Source organism: Cheilinus undulatus, linkage group 4 (genome assembly GCF_018320785.1).
Source record: "Cheilinus undulatus linkage group 4, ASM1832078v1, whole genome shotgun sequence".
Classification (NCBI taxonomy): domain Eukaryota; kingdom Metazoa; phylum Chordata; class Actinopteri; order Labriformes; family Labridae; genus Cheilinus; species Cheilinus undulatus.
The window spans coordinates 53,822,505-53,841,424 of NC_054868.1; the positions used below are offsets into that span (position 1 = coordinate 53,822,505).

Consider the following 18,920-nt stretch of genomic DNA (forward strand, 5'->3'; position numbering starts at 1 on the left):
GGAGAGAGAGAGAAGAAGGAGAGAGAGGAGAAGAAGAAGAAGGAAAGAGAGGATATGAATGAGGAGGGAGAGAGAGAGAAGAAGAAAGAAGAGGAGAAGAAGGAGGGAGAGGAGAAGAAGAAGAAGGAAAGAGAGGATATGAATGAGAAGGGAGAGAGAGAGAAGAAGAAAGAAGAGGAGAAGAAGGAGAGAGAGGAGGAGAAGAAAAGTGAGAGCGAGGAAGAAAAAAAGAAACAAATAGAGAAGGAGAGGAGAGATAGAAAGGAGAGAGACAGAGATGAAAAGAAAGAAAGAGAGGAGGAGATAGGGAGTGGAGGAGAGCATGATAGGAATACTGAGAGAGAGGAGGAGAGGAGGAGAGAGAGAGAGGAGAGGAAGAGAGAGGAGAGGAAGAGAGAGGTGAGAAGGCTACAGGAGCAGTATGAAAGGGATGTAGAAGAAAAGATGACAGAACTAAAGCAAATGTATGAAACTGAAGCTAGAAAACATGCAGAGGAGAAAAATCCATTATATCATCTGTTAAAATCTGGTAAATCAGCATGGACGGCAACTAAAAAAGCTTTCTCATCATTAGCGAAGGCAATTTCGAATAATTTCAAGTAATTCTAAAGTCGTGTGACCCTTAGAGCTCACAGCTATTTTTTTCACCATCGTGTCTTGTCAGGACTTTTCGTCTTAAAAAGCTTGTAAAACATCAACCCTGTGGAGCACAGTCAAGCTCTAAACATCCTTTTCTTTCAGGACAACCTGAGCTTTAAGAATATATCTACCACAGTAATGTCACTGGACTTTTAAAAAAAAAGTTATAGGACTCTAGAGACAAAAGAAAAACAAATAGGAATTTGGTTCTCAATAATTTTATTGATATCACACAGTAGAGGACTCCCTTGTAAAATAGTTTATTTTCTCTCAATGGGCATAAATCCTGGTTAAATAAAGGTTAAATAAAAAAAAAATTAAAAGTAAACATTAGTGACGAAGCCTTTTCTTTGCACAGACTTGTTTCCATCTCTTGGGGACACAAAAGTGAAAAAAAAAATTTTTTTGACTAACGGTTTTCTAAACATCTACATATATACAAAAAAAGTCCATGTGCATTTTTGCAGTTATATTTATTTGTGCAATTCCTCAAAGAAGCAACTAGTTGACAGCTCCCCACACTATGCATTGTGGGTAAACAATATGGCAAAGCACATGCCAAAAAAAAAAAAGAAGTAAATTATCGAAAATGGATTAAAAATGGTTAAAAAGATGTTTATTATCAGATCTAACACAGTGGATGTAATCTCTAGAGATTCAGACAAACGACAAATATGAAAGATTTCAGAGGAAAAAATACTAAGTGTCTATGACTTATAGTTCAGACTTATTAACCTTTTTATATACTTGTCATTTCTTGTTGTATCCGACAACACCGTCCTCAGAGACCCAGGACTATCACCCAAGTTCTCGGCTCACTAGAAGATGTTCTGTAAGAGCTGCGAAGGCATGGAGAACATCATTAGAAAGGCACAAAGAAGAGCTTTCATGGGATAAACAAGTTAGTGTCTACGACCTACGGTTCAAAAGTTACCAAGTGATTAATAAAGAGATGAGCCTGCAGCCCAGAGCCGTGTGAGCTCTAATGGGAAACGCTCCAGGAGAATCTGCAGGGTGAGTTTAGATTTAAGGGGATTTCATTCCCCCAGAAGACTTTAAAAACATCCTCTTTTTCAATAACAGAAGTGAAAGGATAAAGACAATTTGATGTTGTATGGATACTTTTAGGTTCATGAGTCTAAATCCCTGAAGTCACATGTCTTTAACCATTCTCTAGTCTCAGCAGATTTTCATCCACCATGAGAAACTGTTCTTAGACTCAGCCTTGTGACTTCCATGCTTTTTTACAATAATGAGTTCATATTACATGTTAACATATAACCCTGATGTCATATGTTCAGCCTTGTAAAGATGATTCATGCCTCATGGTGATGGTGTTTGTTTAAAGATTAAATAAAGATGTGACGAACAGAGAAAATATCTGATGTTTTATTTTATTTGACCTCTGCTTAAACCTTGAGTTCAAAAACCTGTTCCTCCAGATCCTGGTGGAAAAGAGAGCAGCAGTTACCAGATCTTCAGGCAAACCAGGAGCAGAAACAAGACAGGAAACACAACACTAAATAATATGGAGATCAAATACTTATTTTCCATTGTAAAATGCAATATATTTTTTTTAACTGTTATGTAATTTTTATTATTTTTATTGTTATGGTTGCTGTTATTATTATTATTATTATTATTATTATTATTATTATATTTTTAAATTATTGTATTAATTTAATTATTATTAATTATTTGTATTATTTTTATTGTTATTGTTGCTGTTAATATTATTATTATTATTATTATTATTATTATTATTGTTATTGTTATTCATTATTTACTTATTCTTATTTTTATTCTTACTCTTATTATTATTATTATTATTATTATTAATATTATTATTATTATTATTATTATTATTATTATTATTATTGTTATTCATTATTTACTTATTCTTATTTTTATTCTTACTCTTATTATTATTATTATTATTATTATTATTATTATTGTTATTGTTATTCATTATTTACTTATTCTTATTTTTATTCTTACTCTTATTATTAAAATTATTATTTATATTATTATTATTATTATTATTTGTTATTTTCTGATACCCCTGGTTATAGAAGGACATCCAGAACAGACTGGGGCTGTGTCGGTCTCCTGTCCCGCCTGGTGGTGCCCTCCAGTGGACACCTGAAATAATGATGTTACACATCTGTTTACATTAGGCTACCATGTTTTTAGGTCCATAATCAGGTTGGAGGGGTATTTTGGTGCAATTAAAGTTACAGAAAGTGAAAAAATAGAATCTGACAACTTTATCAGCAACTCTGTCCAGTGGAGTGATTACATTTAAGGGCTCACAGAGAAACTTTTAAAGAGTGGATAGAAAGAAGCTTCTATTTGTACACAGGCAGTGATCTTTAAGATGAAAAAAGCCTCAGTGAGTATCTAACTGACTGTAGGCATACTTCTAAGTTTAGTATTTCGCTGATGAAAAATTAATGATAATTATTTTATTATGATAAGGCTGTGAGTCAGTGTTTCAGACGTTGCAATTTTGCATTGTCTACAGCCAAATTCACCTGAAGCTGTGGACTAGTTTCTATTAAAATTTACTCTGGAACATAGTAAAACCTTTATTTTAGCTGAATTTGACTGAAAAAATCTTCAGTGTTACAGGAAGATATGATGTGTTTGACTTTGTCTCTAAATTAGTGGAAATAAAGTGAATGGAAGAAAGAAAACCAAGAGTGACACTACAGATCTGAATCATCCAACCGCTAGGTGGCGCATGCGCTCTCAGTAGTTGTTTGACGACCGCCAGGAAACGTCATCGAGGAACAGAGATGGACAGATGAGGAAGGAGACGAATGAAGGTAAAAACAAACCTGCTGTTATCTTTTATTTCATTATTCTAAACTCTACTTCAACTGTATTTTATTATACAGCAGCAGGGACAAAGATTTGAGTCAAACATTTCAACTCCGCGGGTTTTATCCTCATTTATCATCAGAACGGTGTTTTAATGTCAATGACAACGTGTCAGGAGGCTGTTTAACCCGAGTTATTCCAACCTGATTATACTGTATTTAACCCGAGTTATTCCAACCTGATTATACTGTATTTAACCCGAGTTATTCCAACCTGATTATACTGTATTTAACCCGAGTTATTCCAACCTGATTATACTGTATTTAACCCGAGTTATTCCAACCTGATTATACTGTATTTAACCCGAGTTATTCCAACCTGATTATACTGTATTTAACCCGAGTTATTCCAACCTGATTATACTGTATTTAACCCGAGTTATTCCAACCTGATTATACTGTATTTAACCCGAGTTATTCCAACCTGTTTATACTTATTTAACCCGAATTATTCCAACCTGATTATACTGTATTTAACCCGAGTTATTCCAACCTGTTTATACTTATTTAACCCGAATTATTCCAACCTGATTATACTGTATTTAACCCGAGTTATTCCAACCTGATTATACTGTATTTAACCCGAGTTATTCCAACCTGTTTATACTTATTTAACCCGAATTATTCCAACCTGATTATACTGTATTTAACCCGAGTTATTCCAACCTGTTCATACTTATTTAACCCGAATTATTCCAACCTGATTATACTGTATTTAACCCGAGTAATTCCAACCTGATTATACTATATTTAACCCGAGTTATTCCAACCTGTTCATACTTATTTAACCCGAATTATTCCAACCTGATTATACTGTATTTAACCCGAGTTATTCCAACCTGATTATACTGTATTTAACCCGAGTTATTCCAACCTGTTTATACTTATTTAACCCGAATTATTCCAACCTGATTATACTGTATTTAACCCGAGTTATTCCAACCTGATTATACTGTATTTAACCCGAGTTATTCCAACCTGTTTATACTTATTTAACCCGAATTATTCCAACCTGATTATACTGTATTTAACCCGAGTTATTCCAACCTGATTATACTGTATTTAACCCGAATTATTCCAACCTGATTATACTGTATTTAACCCGAGTTATTCCAACCTGATTATACTGTATTTAACCCGAGTTATTCCAACCTGATTATACTGTATTTAACCCGAGTTATTCCAACCTGATTATACTGTATTTAACCCGAGTTATTCCAACCTGTTTATACTTATTTAACCCGAATTATTCCAACCTGATTATACTGTATTTAACCCGAGTTATTCCAACCTGTTTATACTTATTTAACCCGAATTATTCCAACCTGATTATACTGTATTTAACCCGAGTTATTCCAACCTGATTATACTGTATTTAACCCGAGTTATTCCAACCTGATTATACTGTATTTAACCCGAGTTATTCCAACCTGATTATACTGTATTTAACCCGAGTTATTCCAACCTGATTATACTGTATTTAACCCGAATTATTCCAACCTGATTATACTGTATTTAACCCGAGTTAATCCAACCTGTTTATACTGAATTTAACCCGTGTTATAGTAACCCTTTTATAATGATTTCATCCGTGTAATATTAATCAGTTTATACTGTATTCAACCAGAGTCATTCCATTCTGTTTATACTATAATTTACCATGTTATAGTAACCCATTTTTACAGTATTTAACTCGACTTATTTTGACCCATTTACACTATATTAACCTGGGCTATATTAACCCATTTATACTGTGTTTAACTGTCATTAGAAGGATAAATCCAGGCTGAATGTGATTAGTTAAAGATATTTAAATGTATTTTCTGCGTTTTAGCATTATTGTTGATATTAATAAGACAAAGACTGAGTATTGTTGAAAAGGTTAGACACTGAAATGAATAAATATTATGATTTTTATTATTATCTGATAACATAACTAAAGAAGTACAATAAGAAGTTTTATGTTTGATTTTTATTATTGGCCCTTATCTATTATATAAGGGGGTTCCCCGAGGGTACTGCTGTATGGGGGTCCAAGCTACAGATAAAATCTGGGGTACTTTTCAGATTTGTCATGCTGTCAAGTTCATAGAGAAATGTTGGCAGGCCTGTATGTTTGCCTCTAAAGTCTGGAGACAGTGCTCATTATGGTCCACATCCACCAATAGGTCTGGGTATGTTTGGGTTTCTTCTGATACTGGGGCATTTCTTGCCCTTTATAAGGGTAGTAGGGTATCGAAAAGAGGTAATTATCGGATGTCCTGGTACTGGTCCTGGTGCCAGTCCCATTTTTTGATGCTCATCCCCATCCACCAAGCCGTCCAGTTAGTCACGATAAACCCTGATGTCTGTGTTTCCACAGCTGATGTCTCACCTGTCTCCTCTTTCTGTGTGTGCAGGAAGCAGGTAAAGATGAGGGTTTCTACCAGCCAGCTGCAGCAGCTCGCCATCTTCACCACCGTGCTGACAGGAGGAGGAGTCGGCACCATGTACTACCTCCAGCAGAGTGAGTACAGGTGAACCAGGTGTGTCTGGTTGTTTAGGTGGATTCAGACCAAAATGGAGAACATGTTTGATGTGTGTTAAAGTGTGATTGGATCAGAGGTAAGGTTAAAAAAAACACTGTCAGTTTTTACTTTTATTACATGTACCAGAGAAGATTTACCTGATGGGAACCAAAACCAGTGGCGTTCCTTTAAAGCCCCAGTTTATCTGCTACACAGTCACAGATGAGGACCTCCAGGAAACATCATGGAGCAGTTTTATGATGGAGATCATTGTGGTCTTCTGTTAAACTCACTCAGCTCATTTTTTCTTTTGTATCCAACATTTTAATCTTTTTCTGACATGGCGGTTGAACTAAAGAGCCTTGGTTTCCTTGTTTTTCTCCGTCTTGTGTATCTGTGTGTATCAGAGAGGTTCGCTGAGTCGGACTATCACCGATTGGCTCTGCAGAAGTTGGAGGATTGTTCGGTCGCCATGGAGAGCCTGGGAGCCCCGCCTCTGAAAGTCCACAACATCCATCTGACGGACAGACAAAACCGCGTAGATCTGTACGCCGCACAGGTACTATGGTTTAGAAACACGCCGGGTTTGGATCTGAGTTTAACCACAAATGTAACCAGCAGAAAACTCAGGTTTGTGTCTCTTTGGGCCTTTAGAAAAGGTTAGGGTTTCCCCCACTCCTTGCCAGCCCCACCCACTTTTACAAAAGTTTTAACCGATGGCCCACTGTGAAAAATGGAGGGAAAGCCTCCAACAACCACAGCTTCACCAACATTCCAACCTTAACCTTTGATTATGTCATCTTTTAGATCCCTTAATAAGCATTAGAACGAGGAGGACACCCTATAAAGCCTTTTAAAACATTCCATCCTTGCTTGTAAAAATGGTGTGATCCTTATAAGTTAAAACATGCCATCCTTGCCTTTAAAAATGGTATGATCCTTATAAGTTTATAAAACATTACATCCTTGCTTGTAAAAATGGTGTGATCCTTATAAGTTTATAAAACATTCCATCCTTGCCTGTAAAGATGATATCATCCTTTAAAGTTTTAAAACATTCCAGCCTTGCCTTTAAAAATTATGTGATCCTTTAAAGTTTATAAAACATTACATCCTTGACTTTTACTTTGATGTTTTCCCTTAAAGCCAATTAAATATTTAATCCTTTCCTTTAAAAATTATACGATCCTTTAAAAACACATTCCATCTTTGTCTTTAAAACAAATGTGTTCTTTTAAAGTTTATAAAACATTTCAGCCTTGCTTTAAAAAGAATGTGTTCTTTATAAGTTTGTAAATCATTCCATCCTTGTCTGTAAAATTATGTGCTCTTTTTGAGTTTATAAAACGTTCCATCCTTGCCTTTAAAAATGATGTCATCCTTTAAAGCTCTTAAACATTCCATCCTTGACTTGGAGTGTTATCTTTTAAAGCGTATTTAACATTTTAACACTGCCTTTAAATGTAATGTCATCACAGATTAAAAAACAATTCATCTCTGCTTTTAAATGGGTATTATCAAAGATTATAAAAATTCAGTCCTTGACTTAGATTATGTTATCCTTTAAAGCTGTAAAACATTCCCTCCATTCATTTTAAGATGCCTGCATCATTAAAAGCTCAGGAGACATCCCATTCTTGACTTTTAAATGATGTCATCCTTTGAAATGTATAAAACATTCCTTCCTTGATTTTAAAATAATTTTATCAAAAATTATGACACATTCAGTCCTTGACTTTTGATGATGTTCTACGTTAAATATTCTAAAACATTCCATCCTTGCCTTTTCCATCCAGGCCAGTCTAGACCCCCACTTGTCATTCCAGTCTAACCAGTACCCCACAAAGTTTACTATCTCATCAGCATGTCCTTGAAAGCATGTTGATGTGAACATGAGGGTGAAAAGCTGTTAAAGAGTAACTGCTAGCCTCTTAGCTGGTGGCTAACTGGCTCCCATTCATTCTGACCAGCATGTAGAGACACTGAGCCCCGGTCAGAGAGGATGGATGGATGTAGTTAGAATCGGAGGAGGGACAGAGAGCTCTGATATCAGGTCAGCTCTGATGATTGTTACTGCAGAGAATGGAGGCATGGACTAACGTGACGTCAGTCTGGATGAACAAACAGATCATTAATCTAAATATAAACAGAACTGCAGACACAGCCATGTCACCTTCAGACTCACCTGGACAGGTTGATTTTGTATGTGTGTGTGTTGCAGATAAAGATCCCTGTGACCGGCTCTAAAGATGGAGGTTATCTCTACACGACTTCGGTCAGAGACCTAAAAACCAACAGGTGAGTGAAGCATGGATTATTCAGAGATCAGGACCAATAAAACATCATCTAACTTACTGAGCTGTTTGCAGATCACATGAAGATCTCCACATGAGGGCAGGAACAGTTTTTTAACCCCCCTAGCCTCATGCTGCTGATCTGTCCCTGTTTGAATACTTCAGGTCCTGATAGATTCAGTTTTATGTCAGTCTTCCTCACATGTTCATCCTCACTGCAGGTGGAGTCTGAAACAGGCGGTGCTGAGGCTCAGAGAAGGACACACCATCGACCTGCTGAATCCTCCAGACGCAGAGCAAAGTATGTCTGAAGAGGACACGCAGTGGAGATAGGGGTGAGACACACAGGGGTGAGACACGCAGGGGTGAGACACGCAGGGGTGAGAGACAGCAGGGCTGGACCCAGGCCGATGGCACTGACTGATAGGTGACGAGGACAATAATGAGAGAAGAAGTGCTGCTTGAACAGAACTGACTGATCAACTGATGTAAACCACGGACAAAACCTGTTCCAGATGATGTTTTGGAGTGTCAGCAGGTTTCCCATGATGCACCACGTTGATGCTTCAGCATGTCTGATTATTGCTGTGTTGATTAAATTATTTAAGCTGAGATACTGCAATAAAAGTTGAGTTATTCTTGTCTTTTAGTTGATTCTGTATTGTATTGTAAAATCTTGTTGAAGTGTTTACCACATTTACAATCAGCAGGCGTACGCTGATGTCATCCATTCTTTTTTCCAGTTAATGCGTAGTGAAGCTTTTTTTTCCATACAAATAAACTTATCAAAGGTTGCAGCTATTTTTGGAGGAGATATTTAGAGGGGGAACTGGGATGTTTATACCATAAACAGGGTTTTTTAACCCTTTGTAACACATGTATGTTGTTGCTTAATCAGAAGTTTCTCTGTGTGTTTGATTTTCAACACAAACAGAACAATTTAGGGAAAAAAATCCAGATAAAATAAAATAAATATGGGCTTCCTTTTACGATAAAAACATGAGGACAAAACAAAGCTTTTAAAAGACAAAATATCAGATAGATTAAAAATAGAGTAACAGATGTTTAGAAGAAAGTCAGTGACCCAAGATCAAAAATATTTCATTATTGCTGATGATAATTTTAGAGGGTTGAGGCTTTGATTCGTGCCAGGAACTGTTGAGAACTACTCGACTTAAAACCTAAGACAGCAGCTACATCTAGGGGCATGTTTAGGTATAGCAGCCTTATGATCTTTTCTTCTTATCAAACAAAGAGGCAAAATGACTGTTCTACTCATGATGATGAGAAATATATTCACAACGTTTTGGAATGGAAAAGACCCGGACTACACATGACATCATCTACAAAGGCAGAGGATGAATTGTTTTGTAAGCTTTGATGAACTCTACAAAGGTAGAGGATAGAATGTTTTATAATCTTTAATAACATCTACAAAGGAAGAGGATGGAATGTTTTATAATCTTTGATGTCAGCTACAAAGGTAGAGGATGGAATGTTTTATAATCTTTAATAACATCTACAAAGGAAGAGGATGGAATGTTTTATAATCTTTGATGTCAGCTACAAAAGTAGAGGATATAATGTTTTATAATCTTTGATGTCAGCTACAAAGGAAGAGGATGGAATGTTTTATAATCTTTGATGTCAGCTACAAAGGTAGAGGATGGAATGTTTTATAATCTTTAATAACATCTACAAAGGAAGAGGATGGAATGTTTTATAATCTTTAATAACATCTACAAAGGAAGAGGATGGAATGTTTATATCTATGATGTCAGCTACAAAGGTAGAGGATGGAATGTTTTATAATCTTTGATGACATCTACAAAGGAAGAGGATGGAATGTTTTATAATCTTTGATGACATCTACAAAGGTAGAGGATGGAATGTTTTATAATCTTTAATAACATCTACAAAGGAAGAGGATGGAATGTTTTATAATCTTTGATGACATCTACAAAGGTAGAGGATGGAATGTTTTATAAGCTTTGATGACATCTACAAAGGTAGAGGATGGAATGTTTTATAATCTTTGATGAAATCTACAAAGGTAGAGGATAGAATGTTTTATAATCTTTGATGTCAGCTACAAAGGCAGAGGATGGAATGTTTTATAATCTTTAATAACATCTACAAAGGAAGAGGATGGAATGTTTAATAATCTTTGATGACATCTACAAAGGTAGAGGATGGAATGTTTTATAAGTGTCACATCTCCAGGTTGACCTAGTTAAGTTACTTTTTCCCTCATGTTTCTAGTCTGTCATTTCCTGTTTTATTTTGTATACTTACCTTGTGTCTCTTTTCCAGATCACTCCTTCCTGCCCATCCCTACCTGTTTCCCTGTGTCCTGATCATCCTCATGTGTCTCACCTGTGTTGATTGTCGAGTGACTGCACCTGGTGATCCCCGGCTGAGTGTTCCCCTCCTCGTGTATTTAGCTCATTCACTCCCTGTCTGCTGTGCGAGATCGTCTTGTTTCCTTTGTGTCCAATTCCTTCGAGCCTTACTTCTGATTGACCTTCGTGATTTATTTGACCCAGTTTCCCGTCCTAGTTTCCGAGTTAGCCTGCCGTTTTTTTTACCTCTGCCTTCTTGTTTTGGACCTCCCGTGTATCGAACCTTTTTCCTGATTAAACGGACTTGAAAGTGCTTGATTCCTGTGTCTGCTTTTGGGTCCTTTGGTCCGGCATATCGTTACAATAAGCTTTGATGAAATCTACAAAGGTAGAGGATGGAATGTTTTGTAAGCTTTGATGACATCTACAAAGGTAGAGGATGGAATGTTTTAAAAGCTTTGATGAAATCTACAAAGGTAGAGGATGGAATGTTTTATAAGCTTTGATGACATCTACAAAGGTAGAGGATGGAATGTTTTGTAAGCTTTGATGACATCTACAAAGGTAGAGGATGGAATGTTTTATAAGCTTTGATGACATCTACAAAGGCAGAGGATGGAATGTTTTATAATCTTTGATGTCAGCTACAAAAGTAGAGGATATAATGTTTTATAATCTTTGATGTCAGCTACAAAGGAAGAGGATGGAATGTTTTATAATCTTTGATGTCAGCTACAAAGGTAGAGGATGGAATGTTTTATAATCTTTAATAACATCTACAAAGGAAGAGGATGGAATGTTTTATAATCTTTAATAACATCTACAAAGGAAGAGGATGGAATGTTTATATCTATGATGTCAGCTACAAAGGTAGAGGATGGAATGTTTTATAATCTTTGATGACATCTACAAAGGAAGAGGATGGAATGTTTTATAATCTTTGATGACATCTACAAAGGTAGAGGATGGAATGTTTTATAATCTTTAATAACATCTACAAAGGAAGAGGATGGAATGTTTTATAATCTTTGATGACATCTACAAAGGTAGAGGATGGAATGTTTTATAAGCTTTGATGACATCTACAAAGGTAGAGGATGGAATGTTTTATAATCTTTGATGAAATCTACAAAGGTAGAGGATAGAATGTTTTATAATCTTTGATGTCAGCTACAAAGGCAGAGGATGGAATGTTTTATAATCTTTAATAACATCTACAAAGGAAGAGGATGGAATGTTTAATAATCTTTGATGACATCTACAAAGGTAGAGGATGGAATGTTTTATAAGTGTCACATCTCCAGGTTGACCTAGTTAAGTTACTTTTTCCCTCATGTTTCTAGTCTGTCATTTCCTGTTTTATTTTGTATACTTACCTTGTGTCTCTTTTCCAGATCACTCCTTCCTGCCCATCCCTACCTGTTTCCCTGTGTCCTGATCATCCTCATGTGTCTCACCTGTGTTGATTGTCGAGTGACTGCACCTGGTGATCCCCGGCTGAGTGTTCCCCTCCTCGTGTATTTAGCTCATTCACTCCCTGTCTGCTGTGCGAGATCGTCTTGTTTCCTTTGTGTCCAATTCCTTCGAGCCTTACTTCTGATTGACCTTCGTGATTTATTTGACCCAGTTTCCCGTCCTAGTTTCCGAGTTAGCCTGATGTTTTGTACCTCTGCCTGCTTGTTTTGGACCTCCGTGTATCGAACCTTTTTCCTGATTAAATGGACTTGAAAGTGCTTGATTCCTGTGTCTGCTTTTGGGTCCTTTGGTCCGGCATATCGTTACAATAAGCTTTGATGAAATCTACAAAGGTAGAGGATGGAATGTTTTGTAAGCTTTGATGACATCTACAAAGGTAGAGGATGGAATGTTTTAAAAGCTTTGATGAAATCTACAAAGGTAGAGGATGGAATGTTTTATAAGCTTTGATGACATCTACAAAGGTAGAGGATGGAATGTTTTGTAAGCTTTGATGACATCTACAAAGGTAGAGGATGGAATGTTTTATAAGCTTTGATGACATCTACAAAGGCAGAGGATGGAATGTTTTATAATCTTTAATAACATCTACAAAGGAAGAGGATGGAATGTTTTATAATCTTTGATGACATCTACAAAGGTAGAGGATGGAATGTTTTATAAGCTTTGATGACATCTACAAAGGTAGAGGATGGAATGTTTTATAATCTTTGATGAAATCTACAAAGGTAGAGGATAGAATGTTTTATAATCTTTGATGTCAGCTACAAAGGCAGAGGATGGAATGTTTTATAATCTTTAATAACATCTACAAAGGAAGAGGATGGAATGTTTAATAATCTTTGATGACATCTACAAAGGTAGAGGATGGAATGTTTTATAAGTGTCACATCTCCAGGTTGACCTAGTTAAGTTACTTTTTCCCTCATGTTTCTAGTCTGTCATTTCCTGTTTTATTTTGTATACTTACCTTGTGTCTCTTTTCCAGATCACTCCTTCCTGCCCATCCCTACCTGTTTCCCTGTGTCCTGATCATCCTCATGTGTCTCACCTGTGTTGATTGTCAGTGACTGCACCTGGTGATCCCCGGCTGAGTGTTCCTCCTCGTGTATTTAGCTCATTCACTCCTGTCTGCTGTGCGAGATCGTCTTGTTTCCTTTGTGTCCAATTCCTTCGAGCCTTACTTCTGATTGACCTTCGTGATTTATTTGACCCAGTTTCCCGTCCTAGTTTCCGAGTTAGCCTGCTGTTTTTGTACCTCTGCCTGCTTGTTTTGGACCTCCCGTGTATCGAACCTTTTTCCTGATTAAACGGACTTGAAAGTGCTTGATTCCTGTGTCTGCTTTTGGGTCCTTTGGTCCGGCATATCGTTACAATAAGCTTTGATGAAATCTACAAAGGTAGAGGATGGAATGTTTTATAAGCTTTGATGACATCTACAAAGGTAGAGGATGGAATGTTTTGTAAGCTTTGATGACATCTACAAAGGTAGAGGATGGAATGTTTTATAAGCTTTGATGACATCTACAAAGGCAGAGGATGGAATGTTTTATAATCTTTAATAACATCTACAAAGGAAGAGGATGGAATGTTTTATAATCTTTGATGACATCTACAAAGGTAGAGGATGGAATGTTTTATAAGCTTTGATGACATCTACAAAGGTAGAGGATGGAATGTTTTATAATCTTTGATGAAATCTACAAAGGTAGAGGATAGAATGTTTTATAATCTTTGATGTCAGCTACAAAGGCAGAGGATGGAATGTTTTATAATCTTTAATAACATCTACAAAGGAAGAGGATGGAATGTTTAATAATCTTTGATGACATCTACAAAGGTAGAGGATGGAATGTTTTATAAGTGTCACATCTCCAGGTTGACCTAGTTAAGTTACTTTTTCCCTCATGTTTCTAGTCTGTCATTTCCTGTTTTATTTTGTATACTTACCTTGTGTCTCTTTTCCAGATCACTCCTTCCTGCCCATCCCTACCTGTTTCCCTGTGTCCTGATCATCCTCATGTGTCTCACCTGTGTTGATTGTCGAGTGACTGCACCTGGTGATCCCCGGCTGAGTGTTCCCCTCCTCGTGTATTTAGCTCATTCACTCCCTGTCTGCTGTGCGAGATCGTCTTGTTTCCTTTGTGTCCAATTCCTTCGAGCCTTACTTCTGATTGACCTTCGTGATTTATTTGACCCAGTTTCCCGTCCTAGTTTCCGAGTTAGCCTGCCGTTTTTGTACCTCTGCCTGCTTGTTTTGGACCTCCCGTGTATCGAACCTTTTTCCTGATTAAACGGACTTGAAAGTGCTTGATTCCTGTGTCTGCTTTTGGGTCCTTTGGTCCGGCATATCATTACAATAAGCTTTGATGAAATCTACAAAGGTAGAGGATGGAATGTTTTGTAAGCTTTGATGACATCTACAAAGGTAGAGGATGGAATGTTTTAAAAGCTTTGATGAAATCTACAAAGGTAGAGGATGGAATGTTTTATAAGCTTTGATGACATCTACAAAGGTAGAGGATGGAATGTTTTGTAAGCTTTGATGACATCTACAAAGGTAGAGGATGGAATGTTTTATAAGCTTTGATGACATCTACAAAGGCAGAGGATGGAATGTTTTATAATCTTTGATGTCAGCTACAAAAGTAGAGGATATAATGTTTTATAATCTTTGATGTCAGCTACAAAGGAAGAGGATGGAATGTTTTATAATCTTTGATGTCAGCTACAAAGGTAGAGAGGATGGAATGTTTTATAATCTTTAATAACATCTACAAAGGAAGAGGATGGAATGTTTTATAATCTTTAATAACATCTACAAAGGAAGAGGATGGAATGTTTATATCTATGATGTCAGCTACAAAGGTAGAGGATGGAATGTTTTATAATCTTTGATGACATCTACAAAGGAAGAGGATGGAATGTTTTATAATCTTTGATGACATCTACAAAGGTAGAGGATGGAATGTTTTATAATCTTTAATAACATCTACAAAGGAAGAGGATGGAATGTTTTATAATCTTTGATGACATCTACAAAGGTAGAGGATGGAATGTTTTATAAGCTTTGATGACATCTACAAAGGTAGAGGATGGAATGTTTTATAATCTTTGATGAAATCTACAAAGGTAGAGGATAGAATGTTTTATAATCTTTGATGTCAGCTACAAAGGCAGAGGATGGAATGTTTTATAATCTTTAATAACATCTACAAAGGAAGAGGATGGAATGTTTAATAATCTTTGATGACATCTACAAAGGTAGAGGATGGAATGTTTTATAAGTGTCACATCTCCAGGTTGACCTAGTTAAGTTACTTTTTCCCTCATGTTTCTAGTCTGTCATTTCCTGTTTTATTTTGTATACTTACCTTGTGTCTCTTTTCCAGATCACTCCTTCCTGCCCATCCCTACCTGTTTCCCTGTGTCCTGATCATCCTCATGTGTCTCACCTGTGTTGATTGTCGAGTGACTGCACCTGGTGATCCCCGGCTGAGTGTTCCCCTCCTCGTGTATTTAGCTCATTCACTCCCTGTCTGCTGTGCGAGATCGTCTTGTTTCCTTTGTGTCCAATTCCTTCGAGCCTTACTTCTGATTGACCTTCGTGATTTATTTGACCCAGTTTCCCGTCCTAGTTTCCGAGTTAGCCTGCTGTTTTTGTACCTCTGCCTGCTTGTTTTGGACCTCCCGTGTATCGAACCTTTTTCCTGATTAAACGGACTTGAAAGTGCTTGATTCCTGTGTCTGCTTTTGGGTCCTTTGGTCCGGCATATCGTTACAATAAGCTTTGATGAAATCTACAAAGGTAGAGGATGGAATGTTTTGTAAGCTTTGATGACATCTACAAAGGTAGAGGATGGAATGTTTTAAAAGCTTTGATGAAATCTACAAAGGTAGAGGATGGAATGTTTTATAAGCTTTGATGACATCTACAAAGGTAGAGGATGGAATGTTTTGTAAGCTTTGATGACATCTACAAAGGTAGAGGATGGAATGTTTTATAAGCTTTGATGACATCTACAAAGGCAGAGGATGGAATGTTTTATAATCTTTAATAACATCTACAAAGGAAGAGGATGGAATGTTTTATAATCTTTGATGACATCTACAAAGGTAGAGGATGGAATGTTTTATAAGCTTTGATGACATCTACAAAGGTAGAGGATGGAATGTTTTATAATCTTTGATGAAATCTACAAAGGTAGAGGATAGAATGTTTTATAATCTTTGATGTCAGCTACAAAGGCAGAGGATGGAATGTTTTATAATCTTTAATAACATCTACAAAGGAAGAGGATGGAATGTTTAATAATCTTTGATGACATCTACAAAGGTAGAGGATGGAATGTTTTATAAGTGTCACATCTCCAGGTTGACCTAGTTAAGTTACTTTTTCCCTCATGTTTCTAGTCTGTCATTTCCTGTTTTATTTTGTATACTTACCTTGTGTCTCTTTTCCAGATCACTCCTTCCTGCCCATCCCTACCTGTTTCCCTGTGTCCTGATCATCCTCATGTGTCTCACCTGTGTTGATTGTCGAGTGACTGCACCTGGTGATCCCCGGCTGAGTGTTCCCCTCCTCGTGTATTTAGCTCATTCACTCCCTGTCTGCTGTGCGAGATCGTCTTGTTTCCTTTGTGTCCAATTCCTTCGAGCCTTACTTCTGATTGACCTTCGTGATTTATTTGACCCAGTTTCCCGTCCTAGTTTCCGAGTTAGCCTGCCGTTTTTGTACCTCTGCCTGCTTGTTTTGGACCTCCCGTGTATCGAACCTTTTTCCTGATTAAACGGACTTGAAAGTGCTTGATTCCTGTGTCTGCTTTTGGGTCCTTTGGTCCGGCATATCGTTACAATAAGCTTTGATGAAATCTACAAAGGTAGAGGATGGAATGTTTTATAAGCTTTGATGACATCTACAAAGGTAGAGGATGGAATGTTTTGTAAGCTTTGATGACATCTACAAAGGTAGAGGATGGAATGTTTTGTAAGCTTTGATGACATCTACAAAGGTAGAGGATGGAATGTTTTGTAAGCTTTGATGACATCTACAAAGGTAGAGGATGGAATGTTTTATAAGCTTTGATGACATCTACAAAGGCAGAGGATGGAATGTTTTATAAGCTTTGATGACATCTGTGAGAGGAAGAAACTAATGTGGAAATTTAAAAGAAAAAATCAACAATAAATCAGTGTAAAGTCAAATTATGGATCGAATGATGTAGAGCTGGAAAAAGTAGTCAGAACAAAAACAAAATAATATTTAAAATTATATCTAAAATATGAACAGGAATCAAAGAAATGGAGGGTCTGTGTTTCCTGTCTTTAACTTTATGACTCCATTCTGGATTTTTTTTCTCCTATTCCATTTTCCCCACTCTCTTTTCTATGTTGTTGGAATGCTTGAATTTCCCCTGTGGGGAAAACATTAAATTACTTTTTTATTTATTGTGCCCTGTGGTAATGCTCTATCTCCACCACTAGGGGGAGCACTGAGGATTTTTCTGTCCACAGTTTCAGAGAAGTGTTTCTTCTTCCTGTAAATGATGGAGGGAGGGGTGAGCGTCTCCATCAGTGATTTATGTCAAGGCTGTTGTCGATAACAGAAACATGAGAAAACTCACAGTTGAGATTTCATCTCTTATTCCTGAAGTTATTTATAGAATTGGAATTATCACCTGCTTGTGAACCTCAGACAGGATCAGGATCTCCTGGAGAGGAGATTTGTTTGTTGGCAGAGGTTGCAACAAACAATTTCAAAATAATGCGTTTTTTAAATGCCAAATGACTTTAACTTCTTGTAACTTTTGTAAACTATACTTATGTTCTTCTTCAGTTTCCTTAAAGACAACGGTATCACACTAAAAATCCTCTCATGCAAACATCCCATCATAGCACCCCCTACTGCCAACAGGAAGTGACACAAATGGGCCATTTGTTATCCCTCTTACGTTTTTTTATAGGCCTGTTAATAAAAATGTGTTAATGCCCATGATTAAGCTAGAAGCTTAACGCATTAAAAAGACAAAATAACACAATTAAATCACGTCTAAGTTTGACCACAGCTTCCTCCCATAGTCCTCCTGTGCAGACGTTTACATCCCTGGGGCGAAAAGGTTAAAGGTGGGTCAAACACAGCCAGCACTGATGAGAGAGGAGACAGATCCAGGTCTGGTTCACGGCAAATTTAGATTTAAAAAGCTGCCTAATGAAGTCTGGATGAAACAAAAGTTGTGTGTACATACTGCAGTGATGAACTGTCCTCACACCGAAGTACCAGTCTGAAGTAACACCTCTGGGCAAAACACATCTCTGCTAATGTTAGCAAAGATGCTAACAACAACACGGGATCAAGGTATGATAGATTATGTGCTAATGTTAGCAAAGACGCTAACAACAACACAGGATCAGGCCATGATTACTAATGTTAGCAAAGATGCTAACATCACCATGGGATCAAGCCATAATGCCAAGCTACACTGGTGCAGTGCAGCAGACCTGGATTTGTCCCCAAAACCACAACATCTAAGCTAGCTAATGCGATCACTAAGGGGTATTGTAATGGATTTTTGAAGTTAAAGCCTCGATATTCTTCAAACAACACTGATGTTAGCTTGAAGGGGTCCTCATTGGCAATGGCAAGCATTTCAATAGCTCACCAGTTTGACAGGAAGTTGGTGTAACTCTCAACCCAAGCATTAAAAATATATGATTAGGGTTTGCTCCTCCACACATTCAAAGGTTCATTTTATAGTTTTGCTGCAGCGCCACCTACGGTAA

General features: G+C 37.0%; 1 protein-coding gene across 2 annotated transcripts; it reads left to right on the forward strand.

The window, feature by feature from the left end:
- The first annotated feature begins 3,409 nt into the window (after positions 1 to 3,409).
- LOC121508033 (cytochrome c oxidase assembly factor 1 homolog) lies at positions 3,410 to 10,900 on the forward strand. 2 transcript variants are annotated; one of them, XM_041784501.1, is made up of 6 exons: positions 3,410 to 3,467; positions 5,921 to 6,027; positions 6,436 to 6,587; positions 8,250 to 8,326; positions 8,544 to 8,657; positions 10,636 to 10,900. In XM_041784501.1, the coding sequence occupies exons 2-5, from the start codon at positions 5,934 to 5,936 to the stop codon at positions 8,653 to 8,655; spliced, it is 435 nt and encodes a 144-aa protein (XP_041640435.1). In that variant the 5' UTR covers positions 3,410 to 3,467; positions 5,921 to 5,933; the 3' UTR covers positions 8,656 to 8,657; positions 10,636 to 10,900. The 2 variants fall into 2 exon arrangements, with proteins under 2 accessions (XP_041640435.1, XP_041640434.1); XM_041784500.1 differs by lacking the exon at positions 10,636 to 10,900 and having other exon boundaries at positions 8,544 to 8,966.
- Positions 10,901 to 18,920: the final 8,020 nt, after the last annotated feature.